The following is a 22,511-nucleotide window of genomic DNA, read 5'->3' on the forward strand; positions in this document are numbered from 1 at the left end:
CTCGCGCAGGTGCGCCAGGGGGACTGGTTCATCTCTCTAGACCTGAAAGACGCCTATTTTCAGATCCAGATAAATCCCCGTCACAGGCCATTCTTACGTTTAGCCTTCGAGGGTCATGTTTATCAATACGCCGTTCTCCCGTTCGGCTTATCCCTGGCGCCCCGCACATTTACGAAGTGCATGGATACGGCGCTCGCCCCCCTGCGGAGCCAGGGGCTGCGCATATTGAATTATCTGGACAACTGGCTGATTTTGGCCCAATCACAGACGGAGCTTCTGTCGCACCGCGCAGTTCTCCTCGACCATCTGAAAACGCTGGGCCTCTCTGTCAACTGGACAAAGAGCTCCCTTCAACCCAGTCAATCGATTTCCTTTCTAGGAATAGATTTGAACTCGGTCAGAGTTCAAGTGTAGAGAGTTCTACTAGAGAAGTCGTGATCAGAGTTCAGAGTTCGCGCGCAGTGTACAGCGACTGGCCGCCTCGTTTCAGATGGGCACCCGCTCACCTCTGAAAACTTTTCAGAGGATGCTGGGTTACATGGCCTCAGCCTCCGCTGTGCTTCAGCTGGGCCTTCTGCACATGCGTCCGCTTCAGCTTTGGTTAAACAGCTGTGTACCCCACCGCGCGTGGAACACGGGCCGCCAGCTGATCAGAGTTACGCAGACATGTCTCACGGCGCTGCAGCCATGGACAGTAGCAGAATGGTTTCGACAGGGCGTCACGATGGGGACCTTTTCCCGCCGAAAGGTCATCTCGACAGATGCATCCAACACGGGTTGGGGTGCAGTCTGCGAGGGCTCACCGGCCTTCGGCCATTGGTCGACACAGGAGCCCCCTACACATAAACTGTCTGGAAATGCTTGCGGTCGAGAACGCGCTTTCGCGCTTCCTCCCGCTCATTCGGGGACACCACGTCCTGATCCGTTCGGACAACATGGCTGTGGTCTCCTATCTCAACCGTCAGGGCGGTGTCAGGTCCAGGAATCTCTTCCTACTGACACACCGCATTTTAGTTTGGTCTCAGAGCCGCCTGCTCTCGCTCAGAGCGACGCATGTGCCGGGCCATCTGAACGACGGTCCAGACATACTGTCCAGGAACCTCATCTCCTCAGGAGAATGGTCTCTGAACACACAAACGGTCCAAATACTGTGGGGGCTATTCGGCAGAGCAGAGGTGGACCTCTTCGCGTCAGAAGAGAACGCTCACTGCCCAATATTTTTCTCAAGGAGCGAGGACGCGCCAGCCCAGGAATGGCCTCGCCGCCCGCTCTATGCATTCCCTCCGATCGCTCTGCTACCACAGGTAATTCAGAGGATCAGGGACACACGCCACTCGGTGCTCCTCATAGCCCCGCGTTGGGAGAGTCAGAATTGGGTTCCGGAGCTCACTCAGCTGTCGCAGACAGCCCCGTGGCCCATCCCAGTCAGAGCAGATCTCCTCTCTCAAGCTCGCGGCACGATCTGGCACCCCCATCCACGGCGCTGGGCGCTACATGCATGGGTGATCAACGACTATTCGTCGATTTGCCAGAAGGAGTAAGAAACACTATCATACAGGCTAGAGCACCTTCCACGAGAAGGCTCTATGCGTCTAAATGGTCTGTGTTCTCAAAATGGTGCACCGACAAACATCTGGACCCACGGTCATGCGAGGTGCCGTCTTTGCTTGTTTTCCTTCAAGAGATGCTGGACAAGGGCAGGTCCCCCTCCACTCTCAAGGTTTACGTGGCAGCCGTCGCGGCGTTCTCTGAACCCCGACGCGCTCAGTCCCTGGGCAAAGACGAGTTAGTCATCCGCTTCCTCAGAGGAGATAAGAGGATGAACCCTCCGCGCCCCCCTTCGGTTCCTATCTGGGATCTTTCTATAGTTCTCGAAGCAATGAAAGCACCCCCGTTCGAACCGCTCAAGTCTGTGGACCTAAAATACCTCTCGCTCAAAACCGTTTTTCTGACGGCTCTGTCCTCAGTAAAACGCGTGGGGGATCTTCACGCGCTCTCATCCAGCGCCGCGTGTCTCGAGTTTGGCCCGAATGATTCTGTTGTCATTCTCAAACCTAGACATGGCTATGTCCCGAAGGCGATTGGTACCCCGTTCAGGGCTCAGATTATTTCCCTATCGGCTCTGCCTTCATCCGATAGTGAGCGCGACGCCAATCTCCTCTGCCCGGTGCGGGCTCTGAGATTGTACACTACGCGCGCTGCCGCGTTCAGACGCGCTGAGCAGCTTTTCGTGTCGTTTGGGGGGCGCACCAAAGGTCTGGCCGCCTCTAAACAGACACTGTCTAGATGGATAGTAGACGCTATCGCCTCTGCTTACGCATCTAAATGCCTGCCCTGCCCTCTGGGCATCAGGGCGCACTCCACTAGAGGCATGGCCTCATCGTGGGCATGGTCCTGTGGAATTTCCATTCATGACATTTGTGTGGCCGCGGGATGGGCCTCCCCGTCCACTTTTGTCAGATTTTACAACTTGGAAGTTCCCGCCTTGCAGGCAAAATTACTAGCTGTCTAACGACCAGCTCCCTAAGAAGCTGCATTACTGGGAGTCCCTCACACAACCGGTTCGCCCCTTGTGCTCTCCTTAAATGCTTATACACTTCATGTGCCCGCTCTGCCGGCCTCATAGATGCTTATGTATACACTTCATGTGCCCGCTCTGCCGGCCTCATAATACATTCTCTCCACGTTAAAAATCCCCCGGTATCACCCTGGGATTCATGAGTGGATTCATAGCGCGCACGGCGTTGACCAGGTGTTCCCGCAGCGTAAGCTAGCTTACGCAATACGAGAGAACCTCTCGTAAGAGAACGAATCGGTTACCTAACGTAACCTCGGTTCTCTCTAGAAGAGGGAACGAGTATTGCGTTCCCGGCCGTGCTTGCGCTACTAGCGTTTCGCTTCACGCTGAAATAAATCAACATATAAGCCTGGGAGAGACTGTTATATACACCATAGCCACGCCCATTCTGGCGGGCCATGACGCAATGAGCGCGCGGGCGCCTCTCATTGGAAGCGGGTTCAGCCCCGCTCTCCCATAGGCTTAAGCAGTTCTCTCTGAGCGAACCAATGAGCTGCTAGCTAGCCTGCTCTAGGTCTGCCGCAGAGGAACTGCGTTGTCAATGGATACAAATTATGAAATAATTTTTTGGCTTCAATATCTCAGCAAAGATGAATCTTTCTCGCAGCGTAAGCTAGCTTACGCAATACTCGTTCCCTCTTCTAGAGAGAACCGAGGTTACGTTAGGTAACCGATTCGTTTTCATTAAAAGTACAGGTCAGCACAGCCAAGGGCCAGCAACTCACTAGACTCAAAACTCACTGTGACATCCGACCCCATCACAGCCGTAAGTTAAAGTAATCATTAGAAAGAGAAGATGAACTGCCTGCTCTGTCCCAGACCTCTTCTGAGCCAATAGATTCACATTACCAGTCCCCCACCCCTACAAATTAGGAACAAAGACCTAATTTCTCTATTAATGTTAAATAATTTTTTAACTTAGCTGTGGATCAATGCATTTATTTTCCTTGAGAAGTGAAATATTTGTTATGCTTTCAATTTGATTTGATTTGTTTGCTGGATGGTGTAAAAACCTTCCCATATACCTTCTCATAACTATTTAAATATTGTGCACAGACAGTTATCTCAGCTAGACGTTGTAAAACATGCATTTCATTGACTCGCTGTCATGGCTGTTGAGAACAGATTGTTGTGTCATCACATTTTGATGGGATTATTGCAGTGAACCGTGATTGGGTAGATAAATACGGCTGACTGCTCTTTCATCAAATTAAGCATTTCATGCAATATTGACATATTTTAGTTGTGCAAGAGAATTCAAGGGACTAAGCAATATTCATTTTAAAGTTTAAAGCTACCAGTACAATGAACAAATCAAACTACACTGAAAGAAAAAACAATCTGTGCAAAAACAGGAAAGGTACTACTTGTAATTTTCTGACAGGACATTTTCCATTAAGTTTACTGACAGTTCCTTTAACCCTAAAACACAACACAATGCAATGCGTATTTAAAGAAACACCTCTGAAAAATTGATATGGAAAATTCATTTATATTAAGACAGTACATGGGCCTACTTTTAGTGTACCCATAGGCCTAATATTACACTAAACTACAGTATACTATATGTTTAAATTCAGTACATAAGCCATAATGTACATTTGGTTTATTTTGCAATACTAACCCGCCCAAAAACATATAAAAAATAGACAAGAAATATTGATTTGGCAAGAATTGTAGGCTATTATAATCTTACCCTGTATATCAACTTAAAGCTTTCACTAAGAAAAGAATATAATGTGTAAAAAAAATTGGTCTAGCAACAATACGAACACTGAAACAATAACCAAAACATTATTACAGTAATATGAGATCTGACGTTTGTACGCAAGAGAGACATTAAAATAGTAGTTTCAGGGCGACGATCTGAACGCTGAATTCTCCGATTGACCGATCAAAAGAGCCATACAATAAAAAAGCCTTTTTATTTCCATACAAGATTATAACTTTTTCTAGGTGTTGATGTGAATCTAACATTATTGTTTCACTTTTTGCACTTTTTTCAATTCAGTGGGAGAACCCATGGCCATTTTTCAAGCTCTCTCCAGAATATTTTAACAGCACCACACTAGCTCTGATAAGAGAATGAGAAAATAGATATATTTTTGTCTATGCTCTCATTTAAGAGCCCTCTTTCTGAGTCACCTCACTGTTTACTCTCTGCGGGCATTCACTGCCACTCAAAATCTGGCTCATACATTTTATTTAGACTGAACAGGGGAAAGGTCCTCTTCCTGTCCTGAGGGACTGATAACGCCACACACTGAGTGGAGGAAATAGCTACAGCTTCACAAAATTGCCCTTTTGTATTTATTTGGCTATTTTGAAGCCCTGTTTCCTCCATGATCAACCACTTTATTTGCAATTAATTTACAATAAAAATGTGTATATAAGTCCTGTTGGCTTGGTTTTGTATCTTAAAACCATTTATTTTCATGAATCAGAGAGTACTACATAAGCTAAAGTGGACTGCTTTTTCAAGCCACCTGCTTTTGTTTTGTTTAGGGGTTTTTAAATCAAGTAAAGTGTCTGCAGACTGATTTTTTTCTGATCATTTTTACTTGCTGAGTTCAATTACTTGTTGAGCTCTTGTAAAATTATTATGAGAAGGAATTCAAACATAAATGGTTATTCTCTCTGCAAAGACTGACCGTGGGTGTTCATTTTGATGAATGAGTTTTCAACACCATGATTTCAGGGTGTTATTTATCATGACATGATCGATGGCATTTCATCAATCCTGATCAATTTTTATGGTGAAAATAATTTTTCCAGTTGCGTTATTTGTATACTTTTATATATGATGGTGTCAAATGTCCATCAGAAGAGAAAATCAAGCGTATAAATCAAAACTCAACGATGAAACTTGAGAAAACCAGTTTGATTAAAACAGTAGCCTTCATTTTCCAGTCCGATTTGAACAGGCTATTCCTGCTCTTCGTCCTGAATTACTTTTATTTTATCTATTTGCATTGACCCGCTGAAGATGAAGTTAAAAGAGATAGAGAATGACTCTGATTACCAGCCCCTGATGTGACTTCACACCAGGTGATCATGGTCATCCAAGGGTCAAGGGGGGTCACATCCATCAGCCCAGCAACGAAAAAGGTCCTCGTGCCAGGGTTCTTCCTCTTTTTCCCACTGGAGAGTGATGACGGCCTTGTTCCAGATAAGGGACTGATCCATTGGCCTGATTTGTGGCCAGCAGAGCAATTTCAATACCCATCTTTGCACTGATAGATGAGGCCTGCTGTTGATAAAGGGCCAATTTACCTTAGGGGCAATGGGGATGAAACTGCAGCAGTTGCCTTTATTTATCTAGACCACAATTCAAAGTGAAGAAAAATAGTGGCAAAAGAGAATAAAAATAATGAAAGAAATGAAAGAAAAGTCGCAGAGTTTTGATTGGTATCTATGACAAAGCTTTCAACTGACTGAGAATATTTTACACACAATGCTTTTGTTTGAAGGAGTGTAACAGTGTAAGGGGTCATTTACATGGTGGCACGTTGTTGCGTTCAAAAACAGGTATTTTGAAAATGACTGTGCTTTTTATTTAAATTTAATTTAATGCCATGGGTCAACAAAAGACCTCCTCTGCAAAAGAAGATCAACGCCTTCTTCTACATCACCGCCCACCAATTCGCACATGTCACGTAGTAGTAAATACGAGACAGACGCAAACAGGATTACCCAAGCAACAACACAATAGAGGTTTAGCCTACAAGACGGTTTGCGGTTTGCAGTGTCAAATTGTGGGAAAACAGTCTTTGCATCGCTTTCCTTGTGATCCTCCTAACATTAAAAAAGCATGGATAAACTTTATTTTTAAGAGTATAAGAACGACAGTGCAACAAATTACATTCATCCATAATTCGTTTAAAACACCCAAAATATCTTTTGTCAATGTGGTAACTCAATACTTAAACTTTAGGCTATTTGCCACAACCAAGACTTATAAAGCTTATGTAATATGCATAAATGCTTCACATTTGGCAAATGTTTCAAATATATAATGAGAGAAACACCTTTCTACTGTCTTTGTTTAAAAACGAATGTATAATGTAATAACTACCTCACAAATACATGAGGGCTAAATTACTGCTCTGTCGCATGGAGTGTCCTTGGTAAGGTGTGTCTTTTGATTCAGTATCAGACTCTGGCTCAAACATGTATGGCTGAATTTCACCTTGCTCTCAGACGGCAAGTGCAGTGAGTTTGCTTCTTTCTTTTTTGAGAAAATTAATAATATCAGAAAGGTGATCAGCGCATCATTGAGCCGCACTGGGGTCAGACAGATCAGACCACAACCTGAGAATGTAGTTACTATGTCTGATTTCAAAGAAATTGATGGCAAAATTTTGGAATAAACCGTACAGCACCTTAAACCATCAACCTGCGCCCTTGACACACTTCCCACATCTTTCTTCAAAAGTGTGTTAAACACAGCGCTCATAAAGATAATAAACGATATTCGCTTAAATACTGATTTAGGCAAATTTTCAGTACTGGTACTACTCGACCTCAGTGCTGCATTTGACACTGTTGATCACGACATACTTCTTGACAGGCTGGAAAACTGGGTGGGGCTGTCTAGGATAGTCCTAAAATGGGTCAGATCATACTTAGAAGGGAGAGGTTATTATGTGAGTATAGGAGACCATAAGTCTGAGTGGACGTCCATGACATGCGGAGTCCCTCAAGGCTCAATTCTTGCACCACTCCTATTCAACCTGTATATGCTCCCAATGAGCCAAATAATGAGAAAGAACCGAATCTCTTACCACAGCTATGCAGACGACACACAGCTCTACTTAGCCCTATCACCTAACGACTACAGCCCCATTGACTCCCTGTGCCAATGCATTGATGAAGTAAACAGTTGGATGTGCCAAAACTTTCTTCAGTTAAACAAAGACAAAACTGAAGTCATTGCGTTTGGGAACAAAGAGAAAGTTCTCAAGGTGAATGCATACCTTGACGCTAGGGGTCTAACAACTAAAAATCAAGTCAGGAATCTTGGTGTGTCTCTAGCGTCAGACCTTAGTTTCAGTAGTCATGTCAAAGCAATAACTAAATCAGCATACTATCACCTGAAAAATATTGCAAGAATTAGATGCTTTGTTTCAAGTCAAGACTTAGAGAAACTTGTGCATGCTTTCATCACCAGCAGGGTGGATTATTGTAATGGACTCCTCACTGGCCTTCCTAAAAAGACCATAAGACAGTTGCAGCTCATACAGAAACGCTGCTGCCAGGATTCTGACCAGGACCAGAATATATGAACACATCACACCAGTCCTCAGGTCTTTACACTGGCTCCCAGTTACATTTAGGATTGATTTTAAAGTATTATTACTGGTATATAAATCATTCAATGGGCTAGGACCTCAATATATTGCAGATATGCTCACTGAATATAAACCTAACAGATCACTCAGATCATTAGGATCACATCAGCTAGAAATACCAAGTGTTCACTCTAAGCACGGAGAGTTTGCTTTTAGCTATTATGCCAGCCGCAGCTGGAACCAGCTTCCAGAGGAGATCAGATGTGCTCCTACAGTAGTCACATTCAAATCCAGACTCAAAACACATCTGTTTAGCTATGCATTTACTGAATGAGCACTGTGCCACTGTCCGTCCGACTGTTTTTACTGTACTTTATTTTATTTTTTATTCTAAACTGTTTTAATTATTCTTATTTGTTTTGATTATTTTATTTTCTTTATTCTGACCTGTTTTAATTATTGTTATTTCTTTTGATTTTTTTTTATTTCTTCTATGTAAAGCACTTTGAATTACCATTGTGTATGAAATGTGCTATATAAATAAACTTGCCTTGCCTTGCCTTGCCTATTGCCATTTTCAACATTGGAAGGTTTCAAAACAATTCCACAAGTGTAATCATGGGATGTTGAAAATTATGTTAATATGCAAAATGGTTACCCAATCATATACTCTAAAAAAAAGATGGTTCTTTAAAAGTTCTTTACAAGTAGTAATGGTTCTATTTAGAACTGTAGCGTCCTGAAGAACCATTATATGCTGAAATGGTTCTTTGTGTTGGAGTTTAGGGTTCTTTGCTCCCGCCTTTTTGTTTTTCAAATCTGTAACTGTCAAAGGCTCCTCATTACTGATTTTCTGGAGCTCAGCTATACAACTATACACAGACTGTCAACATACTCTCAACAAATAAATAATTGTACATTTTAAAATGTCTATAATTGATAACTTTAAAAATTGTAACTGGTTTTCTCATGTCTTTTTCTATTTTTAGTTTAACTGAACATGCAAGTGTGACAAGCTCTGTCAACGTCCTTTTAGGCAAGTCATGCCACTCAGCCCCCATCTTGGCAACGCCTCCGGGCAGCTATTTTGGACTAACAAGACCAGGCTCCTATCTAAATGAATGGGCAGAGAGTCAGAACTGCACTTTCACTGGTCACCAGGACATAAAAACTGCTTGTATAGAAACAGCAGTAAAATATGATAAAAATCGCTGAAAAAGTTTGATGACTTTGACCCAAAATAAGGTTTAAAAGGCCTTTTTCCCCACTGGTTATACGTTTACTACGCATGCGCATGGGTTCTCGTCTCCGCTGTCGCAAACCTCAACTGTGCGCATGCGTCAGTGGAACCAGACGATAGGTTTACATGTTTCCCGGCTTGATTGTTAAAAGCAGACGATTGGCTTTCCAGCGGGAGGGGCGGGGCATGTGCATACAACCGCCATCTGTGGCGTTACGGGTTTTCTGAATGAGGAGATGTCTTCACGACACAGCGCCCCGCCCCCCGGAGACAGCTTTCCGCCATTTTGGGAGGACACCCGCTAGCAACGCTTATTGTTTATATTGGTAGTAGAGGAGGTTGTCGCAGTGTTAGAATGCCTGGAAAACACTGCTGTGTAAAAAACTGCTCCAGTGTCTCACACGATCGTCGTGGGAACTGTAGCAACCATTTGTTACATTTTTTTCGTTTCCCTAAATGGAAAAAGCATGAAGGAGAGCATGTCTCCGATGTGACAAAGAGACGTCGGATTTCTTGGGTTGCAGCTGTTAGAAGAAAGGACATTACTTTCGACCGCATCTCCGACTCGATGAGAGTTTATAGAAGTTTAATGTAGTACTGACACTAAAACTGTAAACTTTTTTTTTTTTTCACACAGTAATTTTAATTTTGGGTGAACTATACACACTACTGTCACTATCCACGATATATTGTTGCATTTTTGTATTGCGATATATTGTGACACAATATTGTTACAGCCCCAATTGACACTACTTTGAACTGAATTTCATCACTGTTTGATTCAGAGCTCCTGTACAGCAGAAACAAACTTTGTTATTTTCCTATTATTAAGCTGCTTTGATGCAATCTGGATTGTAAAAAGCACTATATAAATAAAAGTGACTTGACAAAAAGTGAAGCAACTTACCTTTGCCAGTACAACGGTGTTTTCACAGTTTGGGGGCTTGTAGATGACCAAGTCGCGCACCCAGTCGCAGCAGAATGTCTCGTAACTTTCCAAGGATTTCAGGCTTTTGAATTCTAGCATAGTGTAATAACTGATGCCAAAAACCAAGTAATTAACTATTTCCATATACGTACAAGGTGGTAAAGAGTCTAGGTCTCTGTTCCATTCAGCTGCAGGCAGCTCGTATGGGTCGACGTTTTTAATATCAGCCAATTTCTCCAAATACCTCTGTTTGGCATTGATAGTAAGTTTCTCCCTGTAAGGACCCTTTTCTTTTGCCGCATTCTTCTCCATTTCTTCTTAATTTCTATATTATATATATTTATTTATATATGTATATATTATATAATATATATATATATTATTTATATAATTTCTCGTAATTTCTATCCGTATATCCGTTTCAATTTGTATCCGTCTCTGTATCGCTCTTACACTGTTGCCCCTGGCAACCAATAGCGTGTCCTCCCAAAATGGTGGGCGGCCTCAATTCGTCACGTGACAGCAAGCTACCGTGACGCATGTCCTCATTCTCAATAGTTGTATTGAGGATTGAGGAAGTGGCATGTCTCTATATAAATTGTCTCTGGCTCTGTTCAGTTAACACATCCTCTAGGATACTCATCCATCCTCTATTCCACAAAGTAGGCTAAGTAACAGAGATATCGAATTTATTATCCATATTGTTTTTTTTTAACTTATTACTTTATGCCTAAACATACCCAGTCACAAAAAAAAAAACATTAAAGCCATCCCATGACTTTATATAACTTTTTCCTTTTAACACGGTAAAGGGCTGATACTGTCCATTTTTGCTCATTTTGGCCTCCATGAACATAATTGTTTTTACATAATCAAATGGAAGAGACACAGTGTAACTCTAAACTCGACTGTGTATTTCAGATGCTATCACTCATGTATCATAACATCATCATCTGCAGAGAGAAACTGCCACTAAGAATACACACATAATGAAGGATGTAGCCTAAAGACATCATAGGGGATTGTCTTCATTACATCTATTTCGTGTTCAATGTCAATGTTATTTATTAATTATGGCGAGCAGGACGAGGCAGAGGGCCGTGAGAGAATGGCGCAAGGCCGGTGGCGTGATTACGAGCGTCACCTGCGCGACGCACCACCTGTCTCGTATCACGGAGTAGTCTGGGAGCCAAAGTCTCAAAAATGGGTTGAACCTGACATGGTCTGACATACTTTTTATTTGTGTTTTTTTCTGTTAACTTTGACCCTAAGAACCAATAATTGGAGGGTCTGCTCTGCCGGAAATATCGCAAAAAAAAAAATGGTGGCCATTTTAGTGTATGCACCCTTTTTTTTTACCAGAAAAATGTGAAAAATTATTTTATTTTTTTTCTCAAATCCTTAGTGGGTTGGGTAGGCTGTCAATGAATGCATTCCAGATAGACAGAACACATATGCTGACAACATCCACTGAAAAAATAACTCTTAAAACACATTTCTACATGATTTTGCATCAATTTAATGCAAAGAAATTAGGCGTTTTCTCACTTTTTTCCAATATTTTCATATTTACTTCATTGGCAATCAACTATTCCCCTAAGTTATGACATCAGTCAATATGCCATTCTTTTCACCAAACACTATACTCATTCCACAGAAAAAAAATATAAAAATCCAACCAAAATCAATGGATCTGTGATGATTTCACTAGTTGGCGATCAACAGGCTCAGAACTTCAATAGAGTTTTAGACTACTGTCAAAATTCTTAAAAACATGCTGGATATTTAGCATCATGGCACACTTACACACACACACACACACACACACACACACACACACACACACACACACACACACACACACAATTATACAGAGGAAAACAACAACACAGTAAACAATACAAACAAACAAAAAAAGTAAAAGTGATTTGTAAAATCAATTACCCAATAACATAACTAAAATCAATCAGGATAGGCTAATCTAAAAAAAAATAGTTTTAAGACGTGATTTAAAAATTGAAAGACTAAGACTATTACGTATATCTTGAGGTAAAGTATTCCAAATCGCCGGAGCAATACAACTAAAGGCTCTACTTCCCATGGTAGTCAAACGCACAGATGGTACAACAAGAGTCACAGAAACAGAAGACTTGTACATACACATGAAGAAGTTCACTCAGATATGAAGGTGCTAGATTATGAAGAGCCTTATAAGTAAAAAGTAAAATTTTGAATTGAATACGATATCTGATTGGAAGCCAATGAAGGTGCCCTAAAACTAGAGTAATATGCTCATTCAACGGTGTTCGTGTAATGATCCGAGCTGCTGAATTCTGAACCATCTGAAGTTTATGAATAAGTTTCTGTGAAACGCCACTGAGCAGAGAGTTAGGCTGCGTCCCAATACCTCCCCTTACCCTAGATTTCTGCCCTAACCCTTGTTTTTGCGCGTTCTCGTGTAGGGGTAGGGTGTCCCAATACTCCAAAGAGCAAGGGGGAGTGCTATTCTCCCCTTAAAATCAACCCTCAAAACATAGTGCGGTCCGATGCAGGCTTAAAACGAAGTGGAAGATGAAATTACCCAGGATACCTTGCGAACTCAGCGAGCCGGTCAAATTTTTCAACTAAGATGGCGGACACCGCTGGAAAGGAACAATTTTATTTTAAGTATATTTTCGCAAATACGCATGTTAAAATGTCGAAATATGTTGGAATATGTTAGTTTGATGCCCATCCAATGGACTGTTGAGTTTTCAACACTAATGTTAGAAAATATTTCACGAAGCTATCTGACGATGTTCATATGATATCTGCCGAGTGCTTCAAAAGCAAATCAAATATACATCTGATCTGGGTAAGTTAGTTAATCTAATTTTATTTTCGATTTTGGCTTCCAAGGATTATAAAAAGAAGATATGTGAGGTAAAATTATTCAAAACTAGCCGCGTTCGTCTTCTAGCGCATCATCTTCCCTTCACAGCGCGCTGTCATTTCTCTCTAAACCCAAACCTAACGTCAGAATCAGCACTGAGCACAATCGGTGATTGTTGTAAAGTGCAGTGTCTGCGGTTTCTAAATTGCGGGACGTTGGTGGTAAAAACAGCTACTAAAAGCACAATGATCCGCGCAAGAGACGTACGTTGCCCCGGTTCCCATGGCGGCGCGCGCGCGTTCGGAAACGGATTGCAACTAACGTTAGACAAGCAAACTTTGGGTTTTGTGTGCGCTTCTAAACGATCAGATACAAACAAATATATGGCAAAATTACCGGAAATGCGTCTTCTATATTCCACATGTCTTCTCTGTTGATTCATCAGATGTAGATAAACGAAAACAGCCCACACAACAGGCAACACAACAACTGGAACCGGCAATTTTATGAATGAAAATAGTAGTAGAAGTAGTAGACACTTTGACGCTGCGCGTGACGTATTGAGGATTGCCGCGCTAATTTGCATATAGTGGTGTCCCATTTCATAGGGAAAGATCTTCAACTCCACTTCCCTCGTTGAGGGGACTTTACTTTCGAGGGCACTCAAAACCAAGTGGAAGTTTTAAGGGGGGAGAAATGGGACAGGGCCTTACAGTAGTCAATTCGAGAGATAACTAATGCATGCACGAGGACAGACCATTAGCAGAAAGAGATGGTCGAAGACGATTAATATTTCGCAGATAGTTTCGCATAGTATAGTATGCGGACCGTGTAATATTATTTACATGAGCCTCGAAAGACAGAGTACTATCAAGGATGACACCCAGACTCTTGACCTGAGAAGAAAGAAAGATAGAGTTGGCGATAGTAAGTGTAAAACTTCCACAATTACGCAGTTTTGATTTACTAATAAAATGTCAGTTCCCTTTCAGTCGCTCACGTGCGACGTAACGTAGAAGCTTCGGAAGCGTAAAAGAAGGAGCGACGAGGACAAGGACCTGGCCTAGACTATTTATGTTATGTTATGTTATGTTATGTTATGTTATGTTATGTTATGTTATGTTATGTTATGTTATGTTATGTTTTGTTTTTATATGTGGCTGCAGTCGTCAGTGAGGGGCTGCCGCCTTTACTTTCGTTTTGTATTTGTTTATTTTATGATTATTAAAGTGTGTTACACGTTTGCCGGTTCCCGCCTCTTTCTTCCCACAAAAACATACTTTGCTACATTAATGTCTTCAGCTAACAACTGTTGTTAGAGCACTGTCATTGTTGCTACAATCTGACTAAAAAATCAATATTAATAAATCATATATAAACATAATATTAATAACAGTAGTATTAATAATATGAAGACACTATTATACTAATTTCAATGAAAATATATTGTTGAAAGGGTTATTTATACCACCATTAAGGTCCTATAGCACTTTCAAAGCATGGTTCTTTATGGAACCTTATAAAAAGGGTTCTATTTAGCACCAAAAAGGGTTCTGCTATTGTAACAAGCCAAAGAACCCTAATTTGGTACTGTTTAGAACCATTTTTCTTAAGAGTATATTACTTGGGTCTCACAGATAAAAAATAGCCTGTTACTTCTAAAATTATGTTTATTTGTGTAAAAATCTTGCTAACTTTATAAGTGGACCTCAGAGAATATTATAAAATTTAAAAAAATGCAGTACATGACCACTTTAAGAAATGCCATCTCTATTCATCATTACATTCAGAGTTTGCAGATTTCTCACATGGAGATGGAAATGACAATTGAGACTTTTGCTCTTGATATTTTCTCTGTAATATTAGTGTTGACTGAGCATGATGAGAACAGACATACTTCTTACAAGAATGGTGTAAGAAAGAAGAAATATTAGTAACTGCTTCTGTATTATGCGGCTCTCATTTTGAATACACATTTTGAATACCTTTGCAACTCAAAAAGCAATCTCCTTTAAAAATGCAAGTTCCCTTGGAATGATTAACAAATTCATCTCAAGACTCAGTAATGAATGAAAACCGAGTGAGATACTTGTCACTTTTTCTCCACATTAGTGACATTGTTTCAATACAGACCTCATTATTTTGTTGTATTTCAAATACAAGATGAGCCTTATATAAAAGTAATTATTAACCACATTCACTTGGTACAGACATGGCTGCTTTTTGAATTAGAGATGAGCTCTTTGTTATTTCTGAGTTTTGCTGGGGTGAGATTAACATTTATTTCAAACACTGTGCAAATTTGAGAGCTCATGTAATGCAATTTTAACAGATTTAAAAAAAAAAAGACTGATTATTGTTTTTGTAATATTGCTGTTACATATCCAGATTGCCTCTATGTCTCCTAAGTAGCAAAAATACTCAAACTGAATATATGCATATGTTTGACTGAGATGTTCAAAAATATCTACACAACCCTTACGGCTGTTGGACGTGACACACTTTTATTGCATTAGGCTGCCGTTTTGTTTGCGCTATCGGTGCTACTCTGCCTCAGGTTCTTTTCGAAGTCTATCTACTCTGACAAATGTTTTCCATAGTCTTGCCTTTATTACTCTGAATTTCATACAATCACAAAGATTATATATTAATTTGCATACACATTTTGGGGGTTATGACTGATATAGTCTGATGTTCCTTTGAATCCTCCCTCATGGGCCTGTGGTTCATCCAGCACATTTTCTCTGATAAACCTAATAAAAGATTTAAGGTTTTACAAATTCATAGTTTATGCGAGATGCATAATTCACATGTAAATATTTGGGAATAAAATATAAGTATATTCAAGAGGTATCTGTTCATATGATTCATTTTAAAAATAATAATAGGCCTAGTAATATTAAAAACATCCTATAACCATTTAAATAAAAAAGGAAAACAGGAAAAGACCTATAAGATTACAATACATATTACTTTAACAAACTGCTAGAGGAACATGTCAGAGAAACACACATCATGTACATTCAAACGAACCTAATTACTGGGATTTGTTTTAAATAGGTCTATTTCCTCACAATATTTAAGAAATATTAGGGTTTTGTTGTTGTTGTTCTAAATACATTTTTAGAATGGGATTTAGATGGGATACTAATTTATGTTCATTTTTTTAAATATCATTAGCTATAGCCTAATAAAAAAAAGGGTATTTTAAGCTAAAACAGTGTTTAGCATTTGCGGAATCATTGAGAGCCATGGTCAGACCAAAACTGTTTGGATAGAGCATCTATTTATATTTACATCAGGAACATAATTTCTATTTATTTCTACTTGTGACGTCATTCTCTGTTCTCAGCCTATAGATGGCGCTGTTACATTGCCAGTAGGCGGACATGACATCATAACAAGCCTATTTGACTCTTCTTGGGTCTATGCGCGGTCTATTGGAATTTACTAGAAATATATTTTTTTCTCTCTCTCTTGCGTGTGAGGTAATGTACTCAAAAACTTATTTGACACGTTTAATATCTGGTTTAAGTGAACTTGAACCAGACGGAGCGTTAGTTATTTTACAGAGCAAACTCTGTAATGTGCAGGCTACACAGTTAGCTGATAGTGGAGCTAGCTGGCTAACTTCTAAGCGGTAATATTAAAGAAAAAAATATTTAGACAAATTAAAATGTTGTGTTTAAGGATAGTCTGACAGTGGTTATTAAGCAGCATGAAATATGCAGTTTTTCATTGATAACGTTCACTGGCACTTTAGGGAGTGCTAGTAGAAGTAACATTACCTCACTAGTTATGCTGAATGTTTTGAAATGTCATCATTGTATTGCTGTCATTTATTTCAGGTTTGGTGTTGACCTGTGGTCTGAGTTTCCATGGCTGTACCTGCCCTGCAACAGCCCAGTTATCTTCTGGTTAGTACTAGGTGTGTGTGTGTGTGTGTGTGTGTGTGTGTGTGTGTGTGTGTTTGTGTGTGTTCTTTCTAACCTTTGTGTCTTGATGTTTTCAGGCCAATTTAAAGGCTGACTGGACTAATAAACCTCTTCATCAAAGATGTCATGAGTTGGGCAAAATTATAGACGATTACCCTGCAAAGGTACAGTTTTCTGATTTATTACATATGACAATGTTGAAAAATACCCCTTTTTATTTGTACATTTATTATTAATGTTATCATTTACACTATTCTGATACACTTTTATAGTTTAACATGAAGGATCTGTTGCAGGCTTTTTAAACCCAACACAGGCGAGGGTTTTTTTCTGTTTTGTTTGTTTGTTTGATTCATCAGAGAAATCTATTAAGGCAGCTGTGCCGTTGCCCATGTATTAGAGATTAAACGCAGTGTCATCTGCTTGGCACATGGCAGTGGACCAGCTGCTGTCCTGCTGCCCCCACTTTACCCACACCCTGACTCAACTCTGTGCTGTCTGAATGAATGATTCAATGATTAATTTGAGTTTTTTTTGGCCGCACATGCCTGTACTCTAGCTTCATAAGTCGGCTCTTCTGTTTATTTGGATTATTAAAAGGTTGGCATGCATGCAAGTCACGAAAAGTCTTGTTTGTGTTTATGACATACATGTTTGATTAGGATCTCCATGCGATCTTTCCCTGGTTGGTGGAGAGTGTGTTCGGTAGCCTGGATGGAATCCTTACTGGCTTGAATCTTCGGTTTCTGCAGGCTCGAGCAGCAGAGTACAACATCGCCATGGACTTCCTGGACCCCAGGTTCTTTTTATTTTGTTTGTAATTTTTTTGTGTATTTTTTTATGTATGACTGCTATTACCACAAATCTGATATATACTATTGTTTAAAAGTTTTTGTTTGGTTTTTTGGAAAGAAATGGAATGAATTATTCTGCAAGGATGCATAAAATCGATCAAAAGTGACAGTAAAGACATTTATAATGTTCCAAAATATTTCTATTTCAAATAGATCTCGTTCTTTGAATCTTTCTGTTTATTAAAGAATCCTGAAAAAAGGGGTTTGGCTGTTTCCAAAAAAAGATTAAACCGCTAAACAATAACAAGAAATGTTACTTGAGCACCAAAAAAAAGCATATTAGAATGATTTCTGAAGGATCATGTGACACTGAAGTAATAATGCTGAAAATTCAGCTTTGCCATCACAGGAATAAAATGTGTTATTGAATAAAAAGTTTTTTGTGGATATATTTATTATTATTATTATTATATATTTTTACAATATTACTGTTTTTACTGTATGTTTGATCACATAAATCTGCGTAAGACTTCAATCAAAAACATGAAAAAATCTTACTGACCCCAAACTTTTGAACAGTAGCGTAAATATTCAAATGTAGCCCTGTTGTAATACATTTTTGAATGTTTAATCAAGCTGTGGTCCTATGATGAAATTGGTGTACAAACTACAAGCTGAGGAATACAAGTATGAGTTTCCAGTCAGTTATCTGCCGGTAAGTGTGCTGTACACATTAATTGAAAAAAGTTTATGTTTTAAGGAATTATGTCCATTAATTATGTTTATGTTAGGAGGTATTCATTTAGGTTTTGGCGCATCATCCCTGATTCATTTCAAAGTATAAATTGTTATTTTCACAGCGTTAATATATCAACCATGTTTGCATTTATTTGTTCTGTTTGTACAGGGTCCTATAAAGTTGTCCATTCAGGCAGGGGTTCTGCCGGATTGCCCTCTGTTTCACAATAAAATTCAATTTCCCATGTCAGGCCTTCTATTCCTCAGTACGTCTTGGCTCTTTACACCCTCACTTTTGTGTTTTACATTAAAATGTGTTGTATAACTTTCTGTAACTGTTACAAGGCTGTTTCATCACTCTATATCTTTCACATACAAATCTGTTCTTAATCTTTCGCAGATCCTTTTGAATATTATATGTTCAACTTTGCCTCCAGTCTCATTGCACCAAAGGTAAGTGCTGCAGTCATTTTTATAAAATATATTATATAGAATAATTATAAGCATTATTGGCTGAAAGTTGAAATGTTGTTTAATCATCTTTTCAGAACTACCCTCCAGGGCAGCATGGGAGTTGCTCAGACAGTGCGTACTTTGTGCTTGTCGACACCTACCTCAAGTACTTCCTTCCTACAGAGGGAAATGTGCCTCCATCACCTTTCTCTGACACCAGGGGCACTGTGGCCTCTCCTGCTCCGAGGTATCACCATGTCATTTTTAAAGATCCTTTTCTCAGCAAATAAACTTTAATTTTATAAGCTTTTATATGCTTTTTCTCTCAGGTCTCCCAATGTGCCTTATGTTGGAAAGGGTGGTTACAGCACCGGTCTATTAAAACGTCATATTACCCATCAACCCTCAGTCAACGCTGACCCTGCCGCTCAAGAGATCTGGAGGTCAGAGACGCTTCTGCAGGTAGGAAAACATATTCTTAATTCATGAGTTTACTTTACGATTTGGTGTATACTTATGCATAAAGTTGTGTGTTTCTAAAGGTGTTTGTGGAAATGTGGCTCCATCACTATTCTCTGGAGATGTACCAGAAGCTGCAGTCTCCTCAGGTGAAGGTAAGAACAAGATACAGGCCCTTAAACCTACACTCTCCCTTCTTCCGCTGCGCACGGCTGGCTGGCTGAACACCACCACCCTCCAATGCTTCACCCCTTCACTGCATAGGGACTGCTGCACGACACCCATCCTGATTTATGTGCTTCCTTCCCTCTGTGAATGACACACATGTGCTCTGTTTACAGATATATCCTATATTTTTGTAAGCATTTTAAAGGGGGGATTCCTGGTCATCATCACAGTCATTCCGACTGATCTAATGTCATGTATATCCGGTATTATCCACTCTACATATTTTTTAACTTTTATGAGTATATTAGCATATAGATGACCTTAATGTATGGCTAAACGGAGATTGGCTAAAAACCACAGAACTCCCTTTTGTGGTTTTGTCATTAAAGGACTTTAATACTAAATGTGTTATTGCTAGTCCTGTTACACCACTTTAAAATTCACATTTTAAGTTATTTTTGCTTAAATCAACATAAAATAACCATTTATATATTTATTTTTATATAAAAGATTTTATTTATTCAAGTCAGAGTTTGACATTGCAGGTGACCCAGCTTATTCCGTTCTTTAAAACATTTCTATTTGCTCTTACAAAATTTGCAGACAAAATGTAATTTGAGTATGAAGGGTATATATTACATTATGCGCTACAGATTGGTTGTAGTATATTATGTTATGTATACACTTAATATACCTCCCTTCTAAAATAAGTTCATGAAAAAATAATGCTTTCCTTGTGTTTTTATTTTTGTGGGTTTTTTTTTTTTAAAGGTAATTTCTTTAATTGATGATCATATGGTAGTTTTCTAACTAATCGGGCTTCATTTCAAATCAAGCTGTTTTAAAAATGTTAGCTGAACAATTGTCTTTTGTAGCTGGCTGTGGCATTTCATGTGATTTTGGCCAACTTGTATAGCTCTCTGGTAGTTTACTGAGGCCCCCTAGTGGTTTCTGTGGTTGAGACGTTTTTATGTAGAATATCAATCTCCCTTGAACTGTTTTATTTCCTCAATGACTTGCCTGTTAAAATCAACCCAAAGTCATGACTGCTGGAAATAGAAGGGAATAAAAGAGAAATACAGGTTTTTTAATTCATATTTACTGTGGTCTCTGTTCTTGCTGGATGATTTGGGCAGAATAAGCACACTAGCACAGTACATATTTGGCATGTGATTGAAGTAGTAGAATTATTGCTTCATGTTTGAGTCTGCATGATGCAGCCCTGGCTTCTTGATATGTCTTCCGTCTTTGTTCTTTGGCTGTGGGATGTATGTAATCTTTTGGTGTCTTTGGCTTCCGAGTCTATTTCCCTGTCCGTGCGTTATTTACAGTCAGTTTATCAGTGCAAGTCTCCCTCCAGTCAGCCCAGATCATATTAAGTGTGGCATCATTTATTTAACATCTTTGTGCTGGAGATTATGAACTAAAAGTCACCAGTTTACTGAAAATGAAAGGGATAGTTCACCCAATTAAAAAAAAATCAATCATTATTGAATCATACTCATGTTGTTCTGAACCTGTATGCTGTTATTTTGTTTGTACGTTTTTACAAGGCTCCTTGTTTTTGAAAGTGTTTTTGAAAGAAGTTTCTTATTCTAACCAAGGCTGCATTTATTTGATCAAAAGTAAAAACAACAAGTAAAATTGTGAAACATTTTTACACTCAAAAGTTGAGTTACAAAAATATTTTATAACTCAAAATAATTTTTCTTTTTTAAATGTATTTTATTCCTTTGTTAGCAAAGCTGAATTCTTGGCAGTCATTACTACAGTATTCAGTGTCACATGATCTCTATCAGAAATTATTCTAATATGCTGTTTTAAATATTTGAACGTGTGTGTGTGTGTGTGTGTGTAACTATAAACACATTACATTAAAATTTAAATATCTGTGATCTAAGATTTTCTTCTCCATGGAAAAAAATAACAGTATATGGATTTTGAATTAAATGAATAAACTGACAGAATTTCCATTAATTGGGGTGAACTGTTAAACTCTAGTGAGTAAAAAAATCTGCACTGTAAATGTATAATTCTGTTTGCATGGCCTGAATTTATTTAGCAAAAATGAACTACTTTTTCTGAGAGTAAATTGGTGACTTTTATTGGTATATTTCATGGTAAAAACTTTAAAGATGCAGTGTCTCCTTTTCTGCTCTCATAAGCTCCATTCGGTTTTCTTTGGAATTCTAGAGATTAGACAAAACTGCAAAGCCGAAGGCAATATAACACTTCATCAAACAGACACTTCTCTTGAGAATCAAGGCCTACATTACAAATAATGTTCCTTGGTTGCCTTGACTACAGTTGCAGGCTTCCTGAGGCAAACAATTCTATTTAGTTTATACTCTAGTTAGCATCATTCCTCAATTTGTTTAGCCTTTTATGAAAATTACACAGAAATTGCTTTTCTGTGACTAACATTTTCCAATAGTATATCCACCTGGCCATATTTCATCAAACTTGTATAGTTAGAAAATCTTTAAATGCCTCTCAGCCTTATGCTAGAGGTTTGCCTTGGTACGAAAAGGACAACTGCATCATCTTCATGTTCATTGCATTTGTGTCTTTTGTGGTCAATATCGATTTGTCTCTTTCTTTCCTTTTGTACACCCCATTTCGGTCCTGACTACATCCAACTATTTTTCTCGGATTGCACTCTCTCCCTTTTCCTTTCTATTCTCATGTTCACTGCCCTGCTCCTCTCCCCCCTTTTCTTCCTTTCCTCCCCCCCACCGTGTTCCTCTCTTTCCCCCTCTCCTTCACCCGTTTGTGATGAGTCCTTCAGCTGGCGTTGTTGCAGTATCGCCTCAGTATGTCCAGCATGCTGTGCCAACCCCCCGCCCCACCAGGCTCTGGGACCCTCCACACATACCAAGTACTTTTACCTTTTCATTCAGTTCCACGGGCTTTCTGGAGGTAACCTCAGATTAGATAGGAGTTAGACTAGGGGTTGGTTTTAACACTAAGGTTTGAGCCCAGTTTGTAGGTTGGGAGATTTGGTCTGATTATAATGTGTCGTGTGATTGAATTAATGTGACTAATAACTTGTCTT

At 39.5% G+C, this 22,511-nt stretch overlaps 2 protein-coding genes across 3 annotated transcripts in view; both read left to right on the forward strand.

The window, feature by feature from the left end:
• rpl17 (ribosomal protein L17) overlaps window positions 1-22,511 on the forward strand; it is a 138,882-nt gene that overhangs the window by 25,461 nt on the left and 90,910 nt on the right. The gene's annotated exons all lie outside the window — the stretch shown is intronic.
• smpd4 (sphingomyelin phosphodiesterase 4) overlaps window positions 16,293-22,511 on the forward strand; it is a 13,578-nt gene continuing 7,359 nt past the window's right edge. Inside the window, exons 1-11 of one of the 2 annotated variants that reach the window (XM_056268229.1) lie at window positions 16,293-16,397; window positions 16,758-16,826; window positions 16,922-17,008; window positions 17,507-17,643; window positions 18,275-18,353; window positions 18,546-18,642; window positions 18,777-18,829; window positions 18,925-19,076; window positions 19,159-19,291; window positions 19,372-19,443; window positions 22,245-22,334. In XM_056268229.1, coding sequence (XP_056124204.1) covers window positions 16,788-16,826; window positions 16,922-17,008; window positions 17,507-17,643; window positions 18,275-18,353; window positions 18,546-18,642; window positions 18,777-18,829; window positions 18,925-19,076; window positions 19,159-19,291; window positions 19,372-19,443; window positions 22,245-22,334 — 939 coding nt within the window. In that variant the 5' untranslated portion in view covers window positions 16,293-16,397; window positions 16,758-16,787. The remainder of the gene's footprint in view (window positions 16,398-16,757; window positions 16,827-16,921; window positions 17,009-17,506; window positions 17,644-18,274; window positions 18,354-18,545; window positions 18,643-18,776; window positions 18,830-18,924; window positions 19,077-19,158; window positions 19,292-19,371; window positions 19,444-22,244; window positions 22,335-22,511) is intronic. The other variant, XM_056268230.1, reaches the window with a different exon arrangement.

This window comes from Rhinichthys klamathensis, unplaced genomic scaffold (assembly GCF_029890125.1).
Source record: "Rhinichthys klamathensis goyatoka isolate OS25496 unplaced genomic scaffold, OSU_Roscu_1.1 h1tg000270l_1, whole genome shotgun sequence".
In the NCBI taxonomy this organism is placed as follows: domain Eukaryota; kingdom Metazoa; phylum Chordata; class Actinopteri; order Cypriniformes; family Leuciscidae; genus Rhinichthys; species Rhinichthys klamathensis.